Below are 20748 nucleotides of genomic sequence, written 5' to 3' on the forward strand. Positions count from 1 at the left end.
CGCCATCGGTTCTGATTGCGATTTGGCCAGAATCCGACGGTGTTGCAGCCGAAATCGATTGCCCGATTTTGACGATCGATTTCGGCCACCATTCTATCGGTCGACGATTAAATCGCGGTCGATCAAGTAACGCGGATGAACCGGTAGCTGCTGAGTCAGAATTGGAATCTAAAGCCGCTACTAGTAGTCGAGGCAGCGCCTCGACTGACTTTTGAATTCGAGCTCACAAACGCAGGTGAGGCTCAATTGGCGCCTCGATTGGCTTCAGTTTCGAGCTTACAGAAGCAAGTAGTCCTCTTCGACTACATGCTCGACTGACTTCATATCGAGAGCATAGAATCAAGAGGGTTGTTGGAAGATGAATTAGTGGGAAAAGATGGGTGAAAAAAATTAATCAAAATTATATAAATAATAAGGATAAAAATAGAAATTCAACCGTATAGAGTTAAAACTAAGATGGGATCCTATTAAATCTTAAAAATATATATATATATATAAGAGTTGAATCTTAGTAGAGCAGAGGAATTTTATTCTAACTCGCCCATTAAATTAAGCCCGCCAGGTTCTTATAGCTTACCAGGATTTTGAATACGATGCCAGCTCATGTTGCAGACTGGCACTCATTTCTGACCGTTAGTCGAGTCAAAATCCAGTTCAAATTCCTTGTGACCGTTGAAACCATCGCCCGCTTTTCCAATCTAAATTCATTTAAAATCCAATCTAAGGAGTTACTACGCCCTTTGTCTTCTTCCAATTTCTCCATCTCTTCCTCTTCATACATCCTCCTTGAGCTCGAAGCCATGGTCTCCAAATTTGCCACCAGGGCCTCCTCCTGCGGTAGCCGGAGCCCCATCGGCCACCATGCCGCCGGTGGCAAGAAGATTACTCCCCGGTCCTCTCCTTCCCCCGTCAAGGCCGCCATCGCCCGTTCCGTCCGCTCCTGCCGCCGCCGCCTCACGAAACTCTTCTCCCGAATCGCCATCCTCGGCCGCGTGTCCTCAAGCCCTCAAAAACTCGGGTTCCTCCGCCTCAGATCAACCCCCACCAAACCCCTCCTCCCCCCTACTCCCGTGGCCATGACGGCAGTGGCGGCGGAGGCGGCAGCGAGGCTCCCGCCCCCCTCTTTTCCCGAGAAGAAAACTGTATTTTTGGACCTTGACGAGACGCTGATTCACTCCCGCACTGACCCGCCACCAGATCGCTACGACTTTACCGTCCACCCATCGATCGATGGACGCATCGTGCCCTTCTATGTTCTAAAGCGGCCGGGTGCGGACGAGCTTCTCCGCGCCGCCGCAGGGGCCTTCGAGGTTGTGGTATTTACCGCCGGCCTGAGGGAGTATGCCTCCCTCGTACTCGATCGCCTCGACCCCGCTGGCAACCTCATTGCCCACCGCCTCTACCGCGACTCCTGCAGGGAGATGGAGGGGAAGCTGGTAAAAGACCTCGCCGGGGTCGGGCGCGCCCTCGACCGGGCGGTGCTGGTTGACGATAACCCCAACGCCTACGTCCTGCAACCGGAGAACGCGCTCCGGGTGACGCCCTTCTCCGACGACCTCTGCGACCGGGAACTCTCCAAAGTGATCGAGTTCTTTGAGGTGGCGGCGCTCTTCGAGGACATACGTGACGCGGTCGCTTACTACCGGTCGGAGTTGAGAGATCACAAACCAAAACCAGTGTGTCTTCTTCCATGATCGCGAGTTTTAGAGAGCTCAATAGACTGCACAGCCTTCAGGATCTTCCTGAACACTAGCTGTTTATCGTAAGCAAAATGAAATTTGTTTGGCACAGTCGGAAGGAACTTTGTGATACATTTTTTCCATTTTTGTCAAAAAGAAATATCGCCTTTTGATGTATTTCTAAGATGTTGGATGGTAAATTGATGATCGTAAGAAAGTAATGCACGATTTATTCCCTTTTCTTCATCAAGACTTGTATTCTTTAATTTGATTTAATTTTATGCATATCAAGTGGAGTCTATTTTGACAATTTAACCAGATGGAGAAAAAAATTGGAATCAAGAAAAAATTATTCAACTTTGTTCCATTCTTCAGGAGATATCAGTGCAAGTTCAAATGATATCTAGCTTTCAGAAATGGCTTTGGTTCCAGAATTTCTGGTATTCAATTGTCTCCAGATGATTTCTGCACCTGCACAACATGAAAACCTGGTGTAACATAAAAAAAAAAAAAAACCTGGTATATATATTCATGATGAAGTACATGTTATGCTTGCTAGCCATGACTTCATAGAGCTTCATAACATTCAGGTCACCCGAGAGATAGTAATGGGGGATTTATCATTTTTTTTTTTCATAACATTCAGGTGGCGAAGTAGCCTTCTGATCTGCATCTCTCTTTAGTAGATCAATCATTTGACATATAAAACAACCCTCTCCATGTCAATGATAGAGGTGGCAGGCAATACTTTGGCCAAGGCAAGCCAAGCCAAGCCAAGCCAAGGATTCTCTCAGTACGTATTAATTAACTGAGAAATTAGATAGTAGAAAGAAATATTAATTCATGTACTATATTATCATATATATCTATTTGACTATTTACAGATTTAATCAAGTGGTTATATCAAATCGTTCATATACTCAATTTATTAATTTTATTTTGTTGTGATTCAATTTCAATTTATCAACTTACCACGAGTCTGGCTTGAAATAAAAATAATAATAATAAAAGAAATTAATTATCATTTGGTGTTCATCTGAACGTACTCAAACTGTTGCCTTGGTTCAATTCCACTTGCTCTCCATGAAATCCCTGTACGACTCGCCCACCGCCACAGCTGTCCGCCGCCGGAAGCACCGCCTCCTTCTCCCTGTCATCCTTTCCTCCACCTCCGATGACCCTCAAGATGACTCCTTCCCGCCTTACTCCACACCATCCGACTCCGAGGCCAACGAGGATGACAATGGAAACGAGGAAGAGGACGAAGCTGACATCATCTCCTGGACTCCTAGTCCGCCTCCGGTTCATCAAGTCCAAATCTCTCCACCGCCTACGTCAACGCGGCGCTGCTCTGAGTCTTCAGCTGCGAGCCTCGGAGTGCCCTGTCGCCCACCTTGCCCGCTTCGACTGCGTTTACCGCGCCAAAAACGGCACCTCCGTCGGCACGCTCGTCTGCATCTTCCCGTCACCCTAGATGACGACTCCACCCTGTGGCACGACCTCGCCGTGAAGTCCTTCCTCCGACCATTCACCCGGCCCGACTTCGTCGACCATCCGGGCGCCGAGCTCGTGGGTCTGGAGGAATGGGGAGGGCGTCAACGCCTACCACCTCCGTCTGCAGTGGATCCTCAGCAAGTGGACCGACCACGGCTTCCCTGACTCGCTTCTCATGGTCATTTTCAATCGACGGGTTAAAGGACAACCTAGAATGGATTTTGCCGCACCGGCCGGCGACGCTGGCGGACGCGGTGAGGTTGGCGCTGAGCCGGGAGCAGGCACGGAGAGCACGAGAGGCGAGAAAGAAGAACGATGGCGCTGCCTCGGGCATTGGGTGGATTTTGTGACGGAGGACATGGGAGAGAGAGACAGCGAAGTGAGGAGGAAGATGAGATATCTGTGGTTGAGGAACGAAGAGGACCAGCGATATCGCCGGCGACGAGTATGGTAAGAAGGGAAGGAGGAGGAAGAAGCGAGGAAATTCTTGCTCGAACAGGGAACGTGAAAATACCTGGGAGTGTGCTGGAAGAAGCTCGAGTGAAGTAACAGCAGCATCGCAACCGCAACTGATACAAATTCAAACACTGAATGAGATAAAAAAAAAAAGTTCCAAGTTTGAAGCAATTCATAGGAAAAAGACAAAATCTTTGGCATGAACCGAAGATGTTGACTTTGTGAAAGAATTTACTATGATTCAAAACGCTGTTTTTTGTTCCATGTTTAGTGTTTGTTTAAACAACCTCAATCGGATTATGCGGATGTTCTTGTTTGTGTCTGTAGATATTCTGTGATAATGCTCCATCTCTTCTTCTCTTTCTCATCTTTGTTGCATATGCTTCACAGAGAAGCCACCTTTGCTTGCATCGCTCGCCAAAACCCAATCTTTGACCCGGGAAGTTTGGATGGCGTCAATGGAGCCCGAGATGATGCGATGAAGCCCTAACCTGCTGTGTTTCCATTTCTCAATATTCTTTCTGGATTCCATTTTTTTAGAAAAAAAATCGGCTTTTTAGCCCTACTATAAATAAAAGTAGATGTCGTGTGCCCCATTCCTGGCCCTGTGCCTCCGCTATCATCGCCATCGTCCCCACCACCACTGCGAGCATCGTTCGCCATTCCGATCTCGCTGTGGCAACTCGCCGCGGATCGTCCTCGATCGGTGGAGCCATGGCGGTAGCCTAGCGACGTCGCCTTCCTGCTCCGTTCTCTCAGGTTTCGATTTAATCGCTCTTATACTTCAATGTTGTCGATTTGATCCTGGAGGAGCGATATCGAGGTCTAGAAATGCGGGAATGATATCTTACTTGCTTTGTTGCTTCGGTTTTGGTTCCCTTTCAAAAATTTGTCCTTGATTTTGGTTCCTTGATTTATTTTTATGTTTTTTCTTCTGATAAACTCGGATGCTTGGATTTTTGGGAAGGCTCATTAAATCGATCGTTTCATATCCGTTGTTGTCTGATTCTTGGGGGAAACTCATTAATTTTCGGTTTTTGGAAAGACTCGTTAAACCTACGGTTTCGTATCCAGAATTATGCCTGATTCTTGGGAAATTGTGCGCGATTAATAAAATTTGCCCTTCCAAAATTATGTTTGGCTTTTAAGAAAAGCAATAAACTTCGCCTAAAGTAGTACCAAATGTTATTATCAAAGAGAAATATGGTAAAAGCAATAGCTCTGGAAATGTAGCTTCTTCTTCTCCTTCTTTCTCTTTTGCTTTCCCTCTTTAAGATTAATACATCTTATGAATGTTGCTAGTAGGTTATGGAATCTAGACATTGCATATATGATTGACAATCTATAGTAAATTTCACTGCTGAGTATGTTCTTGCCAATACTAACCTTTAAAAGGTCAGGTACAAGCCTAACCATTTGCACACCTCCCACTGTCAAATTCTTAGTGGGACTCCAACTGCCTTGGTTCTTAGTGGGAATTTCCATTTTCTTTTTAGGAAGCAACGATAGCATTTGGACAAATGTGCTAAATCCCTCTTCCATTGAGCTGATGCCCATCTTGGCTTGCCAACTTGAACTGGCCTCTCAGCTAGTCGCTTAGGGCCAACTAAACTGTACCCCCTACAGGACTGTACCTGAGGCGGACCATAACTTCACCTCAAAATCCTGGAATAGCCATCTTCTACCTAGATGATCTCTGATCTTTGGTTAATATGTGGACAAGCTCAGAGCTCACTTAACCCAACAAACTTTAGTTTGGGTAACAACTTCTTAAATCTATTGGAAACAATAATTTCTTTTGTTCTCTGTTATTTTTTCCCCATCACATTCTACTATAAAGAATTCTCCTTAAGATCTTAATCTAACATTCACCACCCTCATCAATTCATAATGTGATTGATCATTTGATTTAATGTCCCTTTTCAAGAAAAGCAAAATTGCAATTATTTTTTTGTTCCAATCTTGTTGATCTTTGTCTTTTAGTATCTTGAAATCATTTGAAGATATTTCCTTACTGCATTGACCTATTGTATTGAGATGATACTGTGAAACCATCCATTGATTGCGTTGAATTCACTGCAGGTTTCAAAATGCAATTAATTTTATCTGTGCAGGAATGAACACAGTTTGGGGTGACCTTAATTTCGGATGGCATAGAATAACTAGTGTTCAAGGAAGCAGTATGGCATCGGGAACTGATTATGATTTCAAACAAGCACCCGATCATCTCCTTGTCCTAGTCCATGGAATTATGGCTAGGTAAAAATTCTGATGTCATTTTAAATTTGACCTTTATTTTCGTTGAATGGCTAATCTTAGGGACCTTGTTTGACTTTCTTTGATATGTTTAGTTCCTGTATCTTGCGTCTCTCTCTCTCTCTATCTCTCTCTCTCTCTATATATATATATATAATTGTCAAAAAAATCATAATTATAAGAAAATTCATAATTGTAAGGTAACCAGATTGAACAAGGTTTGTTGTGGATAGAAGGTTAGTACCTTCTTTTTTGGAAAGGTTTATATCATCTTATCATTAAAGTGCTAACTGGAATTGCCATTTCATTTGATCCTTACTGTTTCACAGTAGTGAGATTGGGAAATTACCACTCTCCCTTCATTCGCTATGTCAGTTAGCAATTCTCAATTACAAAATTTTGAGATGATGATTATTTCTAGTCCAATTATGTACTTATGCAAGTATAACGTGCAGTCCCAGTGACTGGACATATGCGAAGGCTGAATTAGAAAGACAACTAGGGAGCAACTTTTTAATATATGGTATGCCATTTCTGGTTGCATTCAAGCTTCATGAGTTGTAAATTTTATTTATCTATTTTCATGTGTTCTTTCCGGGTTGTTAACGATTTTTTTCTGAACAGTGAGTTCATGCAATAGTTTCACTAAAACATTCGATGGAGTTGATAGAGCCGGAAAGCGACTAGCAGATGAGGTAGTTAAAAATTTGTTGTTGCTGACTGAGATACATCTGTCATGCCATGATATTTGATTCATTCTTGAAACAGATCTCAAGTGTGGTACAGAAGATGGGAAGTTTACAACGGATCTCTATATTGGCTCATTCCTTAGGTGGTTTATTCTCAAGATATGCAGTCGCTGTTCTTTATTCTACAGATAGCTTGCATAAAGATCAGGTTGATGATTACAGAAATAGAAATACACAAATGGAAAATTCATTGAAACTAGGCAGTATTGCTGGGTTGGAACCGATAAACTTTATTACCTTGGCAACTCCACATCTTGGCGTTAGAGGGAAAAAGCAGGTACCTTAAAACAATGGTCTACTGATCCAACTACCAAGTTCAAGTTATCTTGTGACATTTTTGGTTTATCATAATATGATAAAAGTAGCATGTGACAGTTATTATCATCTTACAGCTTCCTTTTCTTCTGGGATTACCCCTTCTCGAAAAACTTGCACCGCCAATAGCGCCCATACTAGTTGGCCGAACTGGTCGCCAGCTGTTTCTTACTGATGAGAAACCAAACAGACCACCTCTTCTTTTACGAATGACATCTAATTCTGATGATTTGGAGTTCATGTAACTTGAAATGATCAATCACTATGACAAGTTCTTTGTCTTTTCGAGATATCTTTCACTATACACTTTCACATTTCACTTTGCAGGTCTTCCCTGAATTCATTTAGGAATCGAATTCTCTATGCCAATGTTTCATATGACCGTATCCTTTCATGTTAGCTTTGCTAGTAGCACAACACAATCCATGGAATCTATAATTTGATACTCCAGTGCCGAGAATGAGATTGTTGTTGATTTACCTTCATTGTCGATTTTCCTGAGCTTCAATCAGATATGGTTGGCTGGCGAACCTCTTCGATCAGGAGGGAGACAGAACTTCCTAAGGTAAGAAATATAATTGCTAGATTGTATCAAGACTGTTTAATGCACTTAGATGCTAATTTGCTATGAGTTCATCTCAAACAAAATATTATGAATAGATTCAGATGCCACTGTTCTACATTTTGGCTCTTCATTTTCAGGTACAAGAATTTGCAAAGATAATTTCGTAGAAGCCATTCAGTGGCCAATATCGTGCATATCTTTTGACGGCGAACAAGCTAACACATAAAGAGGAGCTTTATCGTAAAACTTGTTTCTTCTAGCTGACTTTGTCTTTTATTAAAAAGAAACTGGTCGTTTGCAGCCCTCTCTCCAATCGTTGGACGGTTACAAACACATCGTAGATGTTAAATATTGTCCGCCGATCTTATCTGAAGCTCCTCATTTTCCTTCAGAAGCAGCGAAAGCGAAGGAAGCAGCCCAAACTTCATCAAACACACAGAAAACCACAGAATACTATGAACTGATAGAAGGCATGTACTACTAATGTTGTCAATATGAACAATTACCTCTTGATCGCGATATCTGACATGGCGAAAATGAAACCAGAGGAGATGATACATGGATTACAGAGACTGGGGTGGAAGAAAGTCGATGTGAGTTTCCATTCAGCGACTTGGCCCTTCTTCGCGCATAACAACATCCATGTAAGATTGAACTAGAAGTCACCAATCGGTTTGGTTTATCGATTTCGTTCCCTCCTTTTCACTGATTTCAGTTACTCTCAATGAGTCTGCAGGTAAAGAATGAATGGCTGTATAATGCTGGAGCTGGAGTTATCGCTCATGTCGCAGATAGCCTCAAGCATCAAGAATCTCGCACACTCATTGCATCAAATTTATAGTGTATGATTATTTCAGTTTTTCATAATATTACGCCAAACTACTAATCATAAAAAATGAAAAATATTGTTTTTCTTTTTTTTTACATTTACACAGACGGTGACAATTATTTTATTTTAAAAATATAATAAAAAAAATATTTATCATTCATTTTGCTAGGACTATTTTGTTGTGTGCATTGTGTATACTATTGTTGTAAAAGACGATAAAATTCTTCACCTCATATGTCCTCCATTGATCATCCTAATTGATCATCCTAAGATCTCGCAGAAGAGAGATAAATTATGATATCAACCGAATTTACTATTATCAACTCGGTTAGACGAGCCATGTAGTGCATACTAAAAATGATAAATCTCAATTAGTCTTATTGACTATTTCTGAGGGTGGAGAAAAATTTTATAAATATATCATGAAAAATTTTGTAAATATATCATAGTTGGAGATCCAACCGCGGATATGACCATTTAGATGTCCTACCACGGCACCATGTTTGAGGACACCACATAGTGCATACTAAAAAAATGATAATCCTAGTCAGTCTCATAGACTCAATTTGAAACAACCGGCTATCAGGGTAACACCATGCAGTGCATTCTGATAAATCCCCACATGGACTCAACACCATGTTTGAGTACACCATACAGTGCTTATAAATACTAAAAAAATGATAATTTCAGATTATATATGGTGATATTGCCGACGATTGCATGGGACTTATATTTCAAACTTCAATATTTTAATAAACTTAACACGATCTTCAACTTTTTAATAAATATAGCATATGTTTAGTTTATATGATCAAATTTGGTAAAAAAAAACCTTTTTAAAAAAGCATTTTAAATGTTTTTTAAAATATTAAACTATGACTTATTTGGCCAATTTAGAAAAAAAAATTGTGTAAAAAGTAAAATATATTATATTTTAATTGATAAATTTCTATCATGTAACTGCTATTAAAAATGTTAACATGAATTTTCATTATTGACGAACAAATGCATTTTATTTCAATTTTATAATACAAAATTAACAAATTAAATAACCTTTCAAGCATGTTGAGAAAATTGTAGTAGGATAGTTTCATCAAATGGAATCTAGTGGACAAAAATTGAATTCAATTTTGAATTACTTTGACGTCAAATGAGATCCAAAGACGACAAATATAATATATTTAATATCTAATTTAAAATATCAATTATAAAATCAATAATCATGCACCAAAAAGTGGAAAATAAAATCTCTATAAAAGTTCTCCTTGGAAAATATCATTACCCATACAAGTTATTTTCAGTGAAACAAATGGACCTTTAAAGAATCAAACAGCATTCTAATCCATCGCCTGATGCTAGAAATTAACTTGAGTTCAAATTGATAGTGAAAGTATTTTAGAAGCATATGCATCCCACTAAATTCAACCAAAAATTCAGCAATCTATCAAAGAAATAAGATCAGCTAGAGAGAGGTTCATTGACCCTCCCCTCGATCCAAAAACAAAAACAAACAAAAAATCGAAGTGTAGCAGTTGCAGAGCAACAGCTATAAGATCCTTTTGAGCTTCACAAAGTTTGCTCATGTAAGTAAGAACAAAAATAAAAATAAGTGAAGGACCAGTGATGTGTTTCTCAGCTGTCGTGGATGCTGAATCAATTTGAAGTGGCTTGCATTGCATGCGGCCTTACTGGTGTCTTCGAAGGACTCACCCTGCGATGCCACAGAAAAATAAGAGTTAGGTTTGTTCTATGATGTTTAGACACATTAGTTTTGATATAGAGATGATCTTGCCTGACAGGAAGAGCTCCCAAAACCATGCCACTGCAGTTTAGAGCAACAATGGCACTTTCTGCCTGCAATTCACAAAAATTCCTCAGTTTTTACCGATTTGATTTTGTGCAGGAAAACAGATTGAATCATGTAGTAATGATGGATATTGTGGTTTCTACTTGGGATCAAAAGCCCCCCATGAGGTTATGTATACAGTATCAAGTCATACTTAAATGGAAGCAGTGAATTTAGATACATTTTATCTGTGGGTGACGAAGAAAATGTATACAAACAGAAAATGTAATCTACTGACCTTATCACGAGGATTGAACAGAAATATGTAGGTAATATTGTTTGAAAAACTAGAAACAAAGGTTGATCTAGTTTTAGTTATCAATCCTAAACCAAACTCAGTTAAGGTCCTAAGGATCCGTATGATGGTTCTCTTAGAAACCACATATCTGCTCTTCTTTTTCACCACTCAGAAAGGTTAGTTAAGGCTGGTAAGAAGCATAAAAGTTATATGAAGGGTTCCAAATGAAAATAAACTAAACAAGCTTCCACAATTGTGAAAAGTGCAATGCTAGCTAACCAAGATTTGTCTGATCAACTAATTTGTGTAAAACACATAATGGTAGAAAACCTGACTATTTTACAGTATCTGCCTCATTTCTGGATATTTAATGGATCAATAACTGGTGGAAATCATCTAAGTTGCAGTATCATCCAACTATTACACAGATTGAAAAACAAGGTTGATGACAACTACCTGAGCAAACTCTACAAATGCAATGCATGTCGAGTGTACACTATCACCAAGAAGTCTCAATCGAGAAACCTGCACTTAACGAAATTCACATTAAGATCATATTAAAGGCATCATTCTTCCCATAATTACTCACAAATTGGTCATTAAGGATAGTATCTACCTCACCACAGAGTCGTTCAAAGAAACTTTTGACATCTGTTTCAGTAACCTACAACAGGATAAGAAATCCAAGGCTTTAAGTTGATCAACAAGAGTATTAATGATCCATTATAACATAACTATTTACATTCAATTTGTTCCCTTATAAAAAAAATCTGTCTACCTTCTTATCAATGTTTGTACAATAGACTGTCCTCACGACCATTTCCTCTTCATCCTCTGACTGCATGAAAGTCTTATAGTTAGAACCGCCATAATGAAATAAAAGTAACAAAGTGAAGGAGCGTAGTTTCAATTTAGTTTCTTTCTTGAGATTCCAAGCGAGCTTTTAAGTGGACGATGGAAGTGTAGTATTTGGATGAAGTAAACAAGCTTACTCTAGGAAGAAATTTTGGATTCACCGGCAGAATTGCAGTCTTTGAAGGTAAGACTCTGACAGAATAGTAACCTAGCATGGCCCCACCGAGATTCAATGCTGCTCTTGCACCATCTGTGAGAGAAAAATGGAACTTGAGGGCATTAGGTGCATGACGCATGAATGCCCATGAAGGCAATGCATAATAGCTAAACTTACCCTCATTAGAGAACTCTATAAATGCAAATCGAAGAATTGAATTAGGATCGCCACAAATTCTGCAATCAACGACCTCCAGTGGAGAAAAAAGAATATATTATGAAAAAATTGAATAAAAATAGAAATTTATTGTGTGCTTCCATATGACACAAAAAGAGATTGATGAAGTGAATCATCCATCAACTGAGAAACTAACATAAGATCAAAAAAAGAAAGTCATGATCATTCAAAATGCCAATCGAGCATGATAAGTTGCTAACGATGCTGTAACCTTAGTCATTGTTTTAAGTTTAATTGTAAGTTCCTCTAACTAAAAGCTTAAGGGATCTTAGATATATTCTTTAATTAAACAAGATTGGGGAAATAAGGAGGGATATTGCGAATCTTATACAACAGTCCCCCATTTGATTGAATCTTCAAAGCAATAAGTGTTTGACATATAAGTATGGTAAATCAGGTTTTGTGATACAAAAAATAATATTGAGATAGTCATGCAGCATTATTAAATCAGGATAGTAACAAGAGAATGATTAACTAGGATAATACTTTCGGCACTGATGAGTTGGAAATAAGATCCAAAAGTCATATTAGTCATTGTGCTAAAGCATTGTATCTCAAGTAACTGTGATTGGAATGCACCATGATAACCCCAGAAGAAGCTAACTCAAGAACCAAGTTAAAAGAGCACACTTTAATTTTGACAAACCTCGTTGGATTCTGATTGAGAAAAGATTAACAATAACATTACAACGACAGTTAATCTAAAAGAGAAAAGATCACAAAAGAGAGACAATATAAACATGCTTGCAGCAAGTTAATGTTATTCTATTATGATTAGCAGCAAAAGCATACTTCAGATATAGCAAAATATCAGCAATTCTGGGATATATATATAGAGAAGATTAAGCCAATATCTTTCAACAATACCAATACTCCAAATAGTGAAAGAGAACAATAGAAAAACTTCAAATATCATTTAGATAAAATATAAATATCAAAGAATAAGTTTCTCAACATTGCAGATCAAATAACTTACTGGTCCAAAAGTAGAAAATATTTCAGCAAGCTTCTGTTCAGTTACCTGATAATTTTCAATGGATAATCTAATTAGCACAGCCAACACAAAGACAGTATCGCCAATTACTGGTAGAACAGTTTTAGTATCTTCTAGATTGATTGTAACAGGAAATTAGAAGATTGAATCAACAGAATTTTACTGACAAGACGATCAATATCAGATACATATACTGTTCGCTTAATGCTATCCTCCCTTTTAGCTCCCCGAAGCCTATAGTTCGGCCTCTTCTTGCCCTGGCTATAACCATTTCTTCTCTGCCAGATAAAGAACATAAATCAAATTCACTGAAAAAAGATAGTTTCAATATTTATTTCTCCCTTTATAAAGGACCAGGATCATATTGACACTCCAATTCCAAGTTATATTTTGATTAGAAGAAGGCCAAAGGCCTACAAAGGTATTAGACACATATAGACTCCGATCTGAAATCATATTCCGAATAAAGTTATATTTTCTCAGTAGCGCACGGATAGAACAAAAGATATCAAAACGTCTAGCCAAAAAAAAAAAAGGTTACTTTTGAGAAACACAACGATCAAGGTTACGATATTATAGCCAATAAGAAAGAACCAGAGCAATTACTCTACGATTAGGCTGATTATTCGATGATCCGTCGCTGCTGGAATCCTTTCTACTACCAGTATTACTAATCAGTCCATAATTATAATAGTAATCACTCGACGCCACGAAAACGGGGGCATCCGCGGAGAGCTGGCTGTCAGATTTGCAGTGGTGGCCTTCGCCAGCGGCAGCAGCGTGAGAGGAAGGGACGAACTCCTTGGCGAAGGGGTTTAATTTGGAGAGCAAATCGACCAGCCTCTTCACGTCCCTCTTGTAATCCCTATCCGATTCCTCCGCTGCCGATGGGGCCGATTTGCGATGGAGCAACTGCTCATCGGACCCGATCGCCTTCTCGGCCACGGCAGCCATTCGATGTCGCTCAAAGAAACAAAAAGAACACCGAGAAAACACAACAACAACTCAAAAACCGAACAAAGGAAACAAATTTCGATCGGTCGAGCGGAGGAAACGAGGCGACGGCGCAGAAAGCATCAGCAAAAAGCGATCTCGATCGCCATTGATGTGGGCTTCCACTGCGCCCTCACTTGCTCTTGTGGGCTTTGGCAAAATGATGAAGGGGAGAGAACTTTGTGATGTGCCAAAGAGGAGGTATTACTATTAATCTGGCCTTGTGCCTGTCTATAAATAGGGCGGAAAATAATTTGGCCTTCATTAATTTTTTTTAGAAAATTTCACTTTGCCCCCTCCCTCCTAAATATTTGTAACTATTCTACTTCACCCCCTTCCCCACAATTTCGATAATTTTATGATTTATTTAAATCATTCCATTTTGCTCCCTAGAGTACTATTTTTACATAAGCATAACTTCGAGGGCATAAAATAGTATTTATTTTGTTGCAAATGGTAGAAGTAAATTATAATTTATAAAATTGAAGGAGGTGAAAAGTCAAAGTTAGTGGTGAAACACACCTATTTTATATTTACTTTCTCAATGATAATTGCAAGTTAAAATTATATATTCAAATTTTAATTTATTTTTTCATATTCAAATATCATTCTAAAGATACACAAGTATCATCTCAAAATACCATATAAAATATAATAAAAATTTAAAGAACAGTAATGAAAGATTAAATTCAAAGGCATGTTTGAAAGTTAAAGGTCTTATGTCAATAAAAACTAGTGTCTTATTGTTTAAGAAACAAATAAGTTCTAATGAGCATTTAACAAAGATTTTAATATGCAATTATTATATTCATATATAAATAATCAAAAACAATAAAAAAATGTTGACAATACTACTCTCATCTTTAATTTAAACACAAATAAATAGCCTTTAAATTTTGTTATTCAGATATTTGTATTTTTAAAATTATATTTGAATGTGAAAAAACAAATAAAATGTAAAATATATAGCATGAACTAATTGCCCGTTTATGGTAGAGATATCGCACATCTAAATTTATGATAATCCAAAATAACTTGTAAATATGATTCAATTCTAAAGAATCCATGAATTGATGAAGTGGAGGAAGAAGAGTCTTTCTGGAGTTGGAGATTGAATGCCTTGTAAGTTTTGACATTATTTGGAGTTACATACTTTTCATCCCTTATTAATGGGGAAAGTTATTCTTCTTCTTTCTTCTCTTCTACTATTTCTATTTCAAATTTAGTTAATAAACCCTAATATATATTAACCCAAAGTGGTAAATTTTAAAGAGTAAAACTAATATTCTTTCACAAAGATTGAAGAGTAAAACATGAGGGTGAAAATGAAAAACTTAACTAACCTCTTTCGTCAGAAGCTTCTTCCTCCGTATAAAACTGTGTTGCACCCACCTTTCTTTAGAAATTAAAATAATCATGGCTGCATTAAAAAAACAGTGTAGCTTTAAAAAAATTACTGAACAAGATTCTTCTTCAACCAACCACACTTTGTAATTAAATAAAAAGGCTAAGAATAGAGGACACAAATAATCAATTGCAAGAACAATCAATATATACAGAAGAAATAATTTATAAAGTTCGATGTGACCAATTGAATCAATTGGCATTCTCTAAAACAAGAAAAATATTACCCCACAAAAAAGAAAAAAAATGGTTGGTGTTATCCTGGAAATGATTGCTTATCAAAAAATAATGCTGATAATTTTCCCAATAGTGTTATCATAAATAAACAGAAGCAAGTCAGTTATTCGCTCTATCACAATTCACAAACAAGTCTTCATCAAATTTCAAAAACATGAAGTTGAGAAGACACCAGAAATCTATGACCAGCCGAAGATGTAGTCGAGAACATAGACGAGAGCTAAGGAGAGCGGATAGAGTGCAAAGGCGATAAAACACGTCCACAGCGGGAAGGTGGTGCGCAAGCTAGCGAAGACACCCATCACGATGCAAACCAAGAGAATGATTAGCACTTCCGCAGTGAAGTCCCATGTCAAGTGCCGAAAGTAAACAAGAGCCAAGAAGATGGCCAAACATAGCGTGTTGTTCATTGTTACCGCGCCATATATCTGCAATGACATAAACAACAATGACCACTAATCCACTATATATTCACAAAACCCAAATAACACTACTATACTGCAGCAGAATCATCAAGTAGCTCGTATACTAATGTTCATATGAAAAGAAAACAAAATACAAACCTCTGAAAAGGTAAGTGAGGCAAGTTTTCGTTTCTTCCGACTTGCAAAAATAATTGCTGACACCGCCTCACTGGAGTTGGTAGCCAAAGGCATTGCGATGAAGGATATGAAAAAGGATGGTATACTTGTAGCGTCTGAGAAGTTATCGACAGCATCTACAAGAGGATCAGCAAAAACTGCTGCTATGATGGTTCCCAGAATCAAAAGCAGAATTGCTTTGAAGGAGGTCCATGTTGGATTTTCAGTACTTTCTTCTTCGACCTCATCACCCTGATCAGTGAGCATAGCGTGTTCACTTTGAGCTTCCTGCATGATACAAAGTCTAAGTATGATTCAAAATCTGTCCAGAACATGGGGAAATACTTATGTCATCCAAAAGAAAATTAACGAACCACGTGAACACGATGCAACTTCTTTGAATAAGAAATCCCCAGTGCAAAAGACCTTGTGGATTGTTTGATCCAATTTGAGATGCCATTAGTGAACTCATCTTCTTGAATATAGTCATCTCCAGATGTATCAAACTCTTTCATTACTGCATCTACAGCATCATCCTTATCCAAGTCTATTTCATCAATCTGAAGTCCTATGATAAGTGCTCTTAACTCAGAACGTGATACTCTATTATCTCCATCCAGATCTAGATAATGAAACAGCCTACAATGAAACACGAAGGCAGTTCAAAAGTAGAAATCTTCAAAGATCAATATAAAGCACACACTAACTTTTTGATAACATCTATATTGGCTTTTCCTCTGTCATCGATAAGCTGTCCAAAGGCTTGGATACGAACATGTCTTAAAATGCCTGATATAACAAGCTTGTACTTCGCAGATTCCAATCGTCTCCTCTGAATCCATGGCTGAACAATCTGGCCCATTGATATGAAAACAATAGCATTTGACATCAATTGCACAAGGAAATACAAAACAAAACCAGCTTAATATAGCATCTCAAATTTAATATATGAAGTATGAAGCGACCATGAAATTGAGAAAATCCCACAAGTATGAAAAGTTCAGAAATAAATATTGTTATGATGCCAATATTTCACAAACAAAAGTCTCAGATGACAATAATGAAAATAGAATGAGTGCAGGGATTGAGAGAGTACTACGCAAAGTACTATGATGATAAATTCATCTGATCTTCATAAGCCTAAAACCAACTATTAACCTGGTCAAGAGGTGATAAAAGTGAAATAATGTGCAAATTTGATCACTGTGATCAACACTAAAATTTCACAAAGGGAACAACCAAGTGTTGTGAACAACTAAATTTTGTCAATAAGAAACATCTCTTTCAATCCATCAAATAGTTAAAATGAATGTTAAACTTTGTACAACTAAATTATATATACACAATTATTGAAAATGTATATAAAAAATAAACAGCTTACAAATCAAGCCACAACAAATTCGGATGATCGAAAAACACCAAAACTAGGTGAGGCTATGCAAACAAAGGGATTGCAATTAAAATGTCTAGGACAATATCAGTGATCACCATAAGCCTTCAATTTCATCCAACCATTGTAATAGATGTCGTTGTGTCACATAACCCGTACTGTTTCTGAATTCAAATATTATTGAACTAAATAATCTGTATGAAAGACCTATGTTTCTTTTGCACACAGCAATCCATCAAATATATACCATTCCCTATTCAGTGGTTGATCTATCGATTAGCAATCTCAGTTTAATGTAACTTTGCAGATGACTTACCAACTTAAAGGGTAATAAGAATTATAATGCTTGGAAAATACATGTAACAAGAACGAGAGGCCATTGTATCTTTACACAGTAAATCATGTGAATCTAAACAACTACAGAGATTCCAAATGATCAAAACTAAGCTGATTAGGTTTGACAATATGTAACTTAAGAGTTACCTGATACAAGCAATAAGACAGTAAGAGCACAATTGCCACAATAAGAGCAACCAAGACTGCTACACGTTGTCCAGAAGGAAACTTAAAACCTTTTGGTAATTGCACAATAATAAATGGAATAATTGATACAGCCATGATTCTTGCAGAATAGCATGTTGGAGCATCAACAGTAATGCCGGAACCTTCAAAAACAAAGAGAAAATTACATCAACACTGTCATCAGATATTAAACATCAGATTCTGTAAATTAAGAAAAAGAGGCATGTGATCATGATAAAATTCCATGCTAATTAGTGATCAATTACTGAGACACTGTAACATCTTAATGAATAACAGATTCTTAATCAAGCAGTAGTGAAAGAGAATTATGCATATAAAAAAATCGGTTAAAATCAGAGGGTAGTTCTCCGTCTAGAAGAGAACATCAAACAAAACTAACATAAAGAAGGCAGAAACAATTTGAAGGATAACAACTAGAGCAAACAAGAAAAACATACGTAATCTCCATGCTAAAAGTACGAACATAATGATATGTGCAAAGATAACATAGATAACTAGCACGAATTTGAAGAAAGGGGCGTACCAAATAGACTGAAACCCTTAGTATCTTGATTATCTATCGATGTTGAGTACTCTGAAATATCACATTTGCCAACAATGACACAAGAGCCCCAAAGGACTGTTAAAAGCATAACAGTTGATCCTGCAAGTAAACCCATCCCAATGAGGACTTGATCTTGAGCTGTTTCTTTGCTTCCAGATAGACCAGAGACTGCAAGTTTTTTGAGATTTATGAGCATAAATACATCTCTTGAAGTCATTTAAATGATTGTAAGCAACTAGCAAGTTGGATATAGGAATCATCTAAATTAGCTTATCATCTCATACTGCCTACGCTGCAACTAAGAAAAGATACAACAAAAATTTTGATCCACAACTCAGATCTGAATGCCTATGTTATTATAACACCATGATATCCTTAACTCATATGCAACCTTTTCATTCAAATGAGTAGTGCAACAACAAACTATGCATGTTATAACAACAAAGGCCATGCGCCATGCTGGTGGTAACGATACATATCTCCCTTTTTACTCTTTGCACTAGATCATTATCAATTTTAGCAAATTATAGTATCACTTTCTTCAAGACCAAGTCAATCTAATAACTAAAAAGGAACTACAAATATAATGATATCAACTGTGCATATCTTAGATTGATCCACAAAACTGACAAGATTAATTGGCATGAAACTTTTGGAGCAACATTTGGGTGTCTATGTGGTAAATGTGACATCTAGTTAAAAGTTACCTGCATTGGTATGACAAATCATTGAGTTCAATAGGCTTTGCTATGGTGTAAGCATCAAAATAAAGTTTAATTTAAAACATTTATAGTTTTCAATATGGTTTCACATTGTGATGTCTAGATAGTGAATCATTTCAAAGCCTAGGAGACATAATAAGGCGCATTTAGAGGCCATGGGAGACCAAGATGCTTATAAAGAAGAGGGTTTTCATCTCAGGGAATTTTTTTTTTATCTTCTGGAAAGTGCTAAAGGTGAGGGTTTTTGCTTTTCTCCATGGATGATGAAAGAGTTTAGAGAATTAAGAGAAATTTAGTAAAAGGTGTGGATATCGATTTGTGTAATTTTATTGTGGTTTCGTTCACATATTGTAGTAAGTTTATGCCAAACTACATTAATTGCTTGTCTTTCTTTGTGTGAATCTGTTGTTTTACTAAGGGAGATGAAGATTTCATCAAATGGTCTCGTGGTAGAGACTATTCCACATTATAAGTGCACGGAATTTGAATTCACAAATGCATGATTTGAGGCGGTGGATTCTAACAAGCTGTCGTAAACTGGTCTCCAATCCCATGCAGTGATTTCGAAAACATTTGTGATCCCAACAAACTGTCGATTACACCATAGACATAAGCAATTCTACTATCTGTAACGTAAGACACTACTTGTTTGCAGTTTTCACTACGCCTGAAGTTATCTGCCCGACATCTCCACAAGGAAACTGAGAAACAGCAGGAAGATAAATCGAAAAATAAGATGAAAAATGTTAAAACTGGAACTTTAACGTGTCGAATCAAAGCCCAACGAACTTCACTGAAACCATAATTATGATTGCAACCATGGCTGCCAGAAGCAACAACTAACAAAAGATCTACCGTATAATAGCAGGGTTTTTGGATCTGGTGTGTAATCGAAGTCATAGGCGTACCAAGAATGAGCAAGGCATCAGGGAGAGCTCCAAGGATGGGGAGAAAAAGCCCTCCTATGATGCCTGGTCCCAAGATACCGAGAAGCAGCTCGCTACCGGAGGAGAGATAGGTCGCCGACTTAAGCATCAGGAACCCGTATACGATCACCAGGAAGAGGTTCCCGAGCACCGTGGTGGTGCAGGGAAGGAAGCCGTACGAGGGCTCGCACTCCGCCGCCGCGGAAGCCTCTGGGAGGAGGAGGAAAGGGGAGTACTTAACGGCGGCGGCGCGGCCGGATATCCCATCGGAGACCGCTAGATCGAGTGCCTCCTCTCCGATTGGCGGTGAGATGAAGCGACTGTAAGCGGATCGGCCTGCGAAGAGGAGGAGGAGGACGGCGAGGGTGAGAGACGAAGGAGAGAAGGCGATAGGCCTGCGTCGCGCCATTTGCACATGCGACTGTGGACTGTGAAGCGTGGAAGGAGGTCGGTGAGGAGATGAGATATAGTTGGACTAATTAACGAGTGCAATGTGCATGAAAGTCCACTCTTTTTCCTCTAATTAATTTCGTGTACGTCGGCAAAGAATGAAGCCATATACCTGTAATTGTTATTTATTTACTATGTTTGTTAACCAAAATAAATTATAAATAATTTTTTAATATTATTCTCTCACCTAAAAATGTTTTTATTTTAATTAAATTTGATTTCTATCTAATATAGCGTAAGATATTAAAAACTAGACATATTTTGATAAATCTAAAATCAGAGACAATT

General features: G+C 38.1%; 4 protein-coding genes across 9 annotated transcripts; 2 read left to right on the forward strand and 2 right to left on the reverse strand.

Annotated features, from left to right (window-relative positions):
* The first annotated feature begins 800 nt into the window (after positions 1-800).
* Positions 801-1823, forward strand: LOC141822772 (uncharacterized). The gene has a single exon (XM_074710100.1). The coding sequence runs from the start codon at positions 801-803 to the stop codon at positions 1692-1694; it is 894 nt and encodes a 297-aa protein (XP_074566201.1). The 3' UTR covers positions 1695-1823.
* Positions 1824-4210: 2387 nt separating this feature from the next.
* On the forward strand, positions 4211-8445 carry LOC141824852 (lipid droplet phospholipase 1). 3 transcript variants are annotated; one of them, XM_074712184.1, is made up of 11 exons: positions 4211-4388; positions 5744-5888; positions 6341-6408; positions 6510-6580; positions 6654-6911; positions 7027-7190; positions 7277-7332; positions 7462-7514; positions 7816-7984; positions 8061-8158; positions 8251-8445. In XM_074712184.1, the coding sequence occupies exons 1-11, from the start codon at positions 4211-4213 to the stop codon at positions 8353-8355; spliced, it is 1365 nt and encodes a 454-aa protein (XP_074568285.1). In that variant the 3' UTR covers positions 8356-8445. The 3 variants fall into 3 exon arrangements, with proteins under 3 accessions (XP_074568285.1, XP_074568287.1, XP_074568286.1); XM_074712185.1 differs by having other exon boundaries at positions 4309-4388; positions 5712-5888; XM_074712186.1 differs by lacking the exons at positions 8061-8158; positions 8251-8445 and having other exon boundaries at positions 7652-7950.
* A 1289-nt stretch (positions 8446-9734) lies between these two features.
* Positions 9735-15104, reverse strand: LOC141823897 (polyadenylate-binding protein-interacting protein 8-like). Of its 4 annotated transcripts, none has more exons than XM_074711101.1 (10): positions 15007-15104; positions 12838-12948; positions 12653-12697; positions 11617-11689; positions 11420-11532; positions 11206-11265; positions 11044-11091; positions 10884-10952; positions 10136-10197; positions 9735-10054 (listed from the first exon to the last, which is right to left on the reverse strand). In XM_074711101.1, exons 1-10 carry the CDS (start codon positions 15079-15081, stop codon positions 9997-9999), a joined length of 714 nt encoding a protein of 237 aa, XP_074567202.1. In that variant the 5' UTR covers positions 15082-15104; the 3' UTR covers positions 9735-9996. The 4 variants fall into 4 exon arrangements, with proteins under 4 accessions (XP_074567202.1, XP_074567201.1, XP_074567200.1 ...); XM_074711100.1 differs by lacking the exon at positions 15007-15104 and adding an exon at positions 13277-13845 and having other exon boundaries at positions 11444-11532; XM_074711099.1 differs by lacking the exon at positions 15007-15104 and adding an exon at positions 13277-13845.
* Positions 15105-15342: 238 nt separating this feature from the next.
* On the reverse strand, positions 15343-20429 carry LOC141823998 (sodium/calcium exchanger NCL2-like). Its single transcript, XM_074711214.1, has 7 exons — positions 19993-20429; positions 18342-18530; positions 17759-17940; positions 16593-16738; positions 16260-16524; positions 15868-16173; positions 15343-15732 (listed from the first exon to the last, which is right to left on the reverse strand). Exons 1-7 carry the CDS (start codon positions 20417-20419, stop codon positions 15484-15486), a joined length of 1764 nt encoding a protein of 587 aa, XP_074567315.1. The 5' UTR covers positions 20420-20429; the 3' UTR covers positions 15343-15483.
* Between the last annotated feature and the right edge of the window lie 319 nt (positions 20430-20748).

Source organism: Curcuma longa, chromosome 3 (genome assembly GCF_044706935.1).
Source record: "Curcuma longa cultivar G26 ecotype Majalengka, Jawa Barat chromosome 3, ITB_CL_G26_1.1, whole genome shotgun sequence".
Classification (NCBI taxonomy): domain Eukaryota; kingdom Viridiplantae; phylum Streptophyta; class Magnoliopsida; order Zingiberales; family Zingiberaceae; genus Curcuma; species Curcuma longa.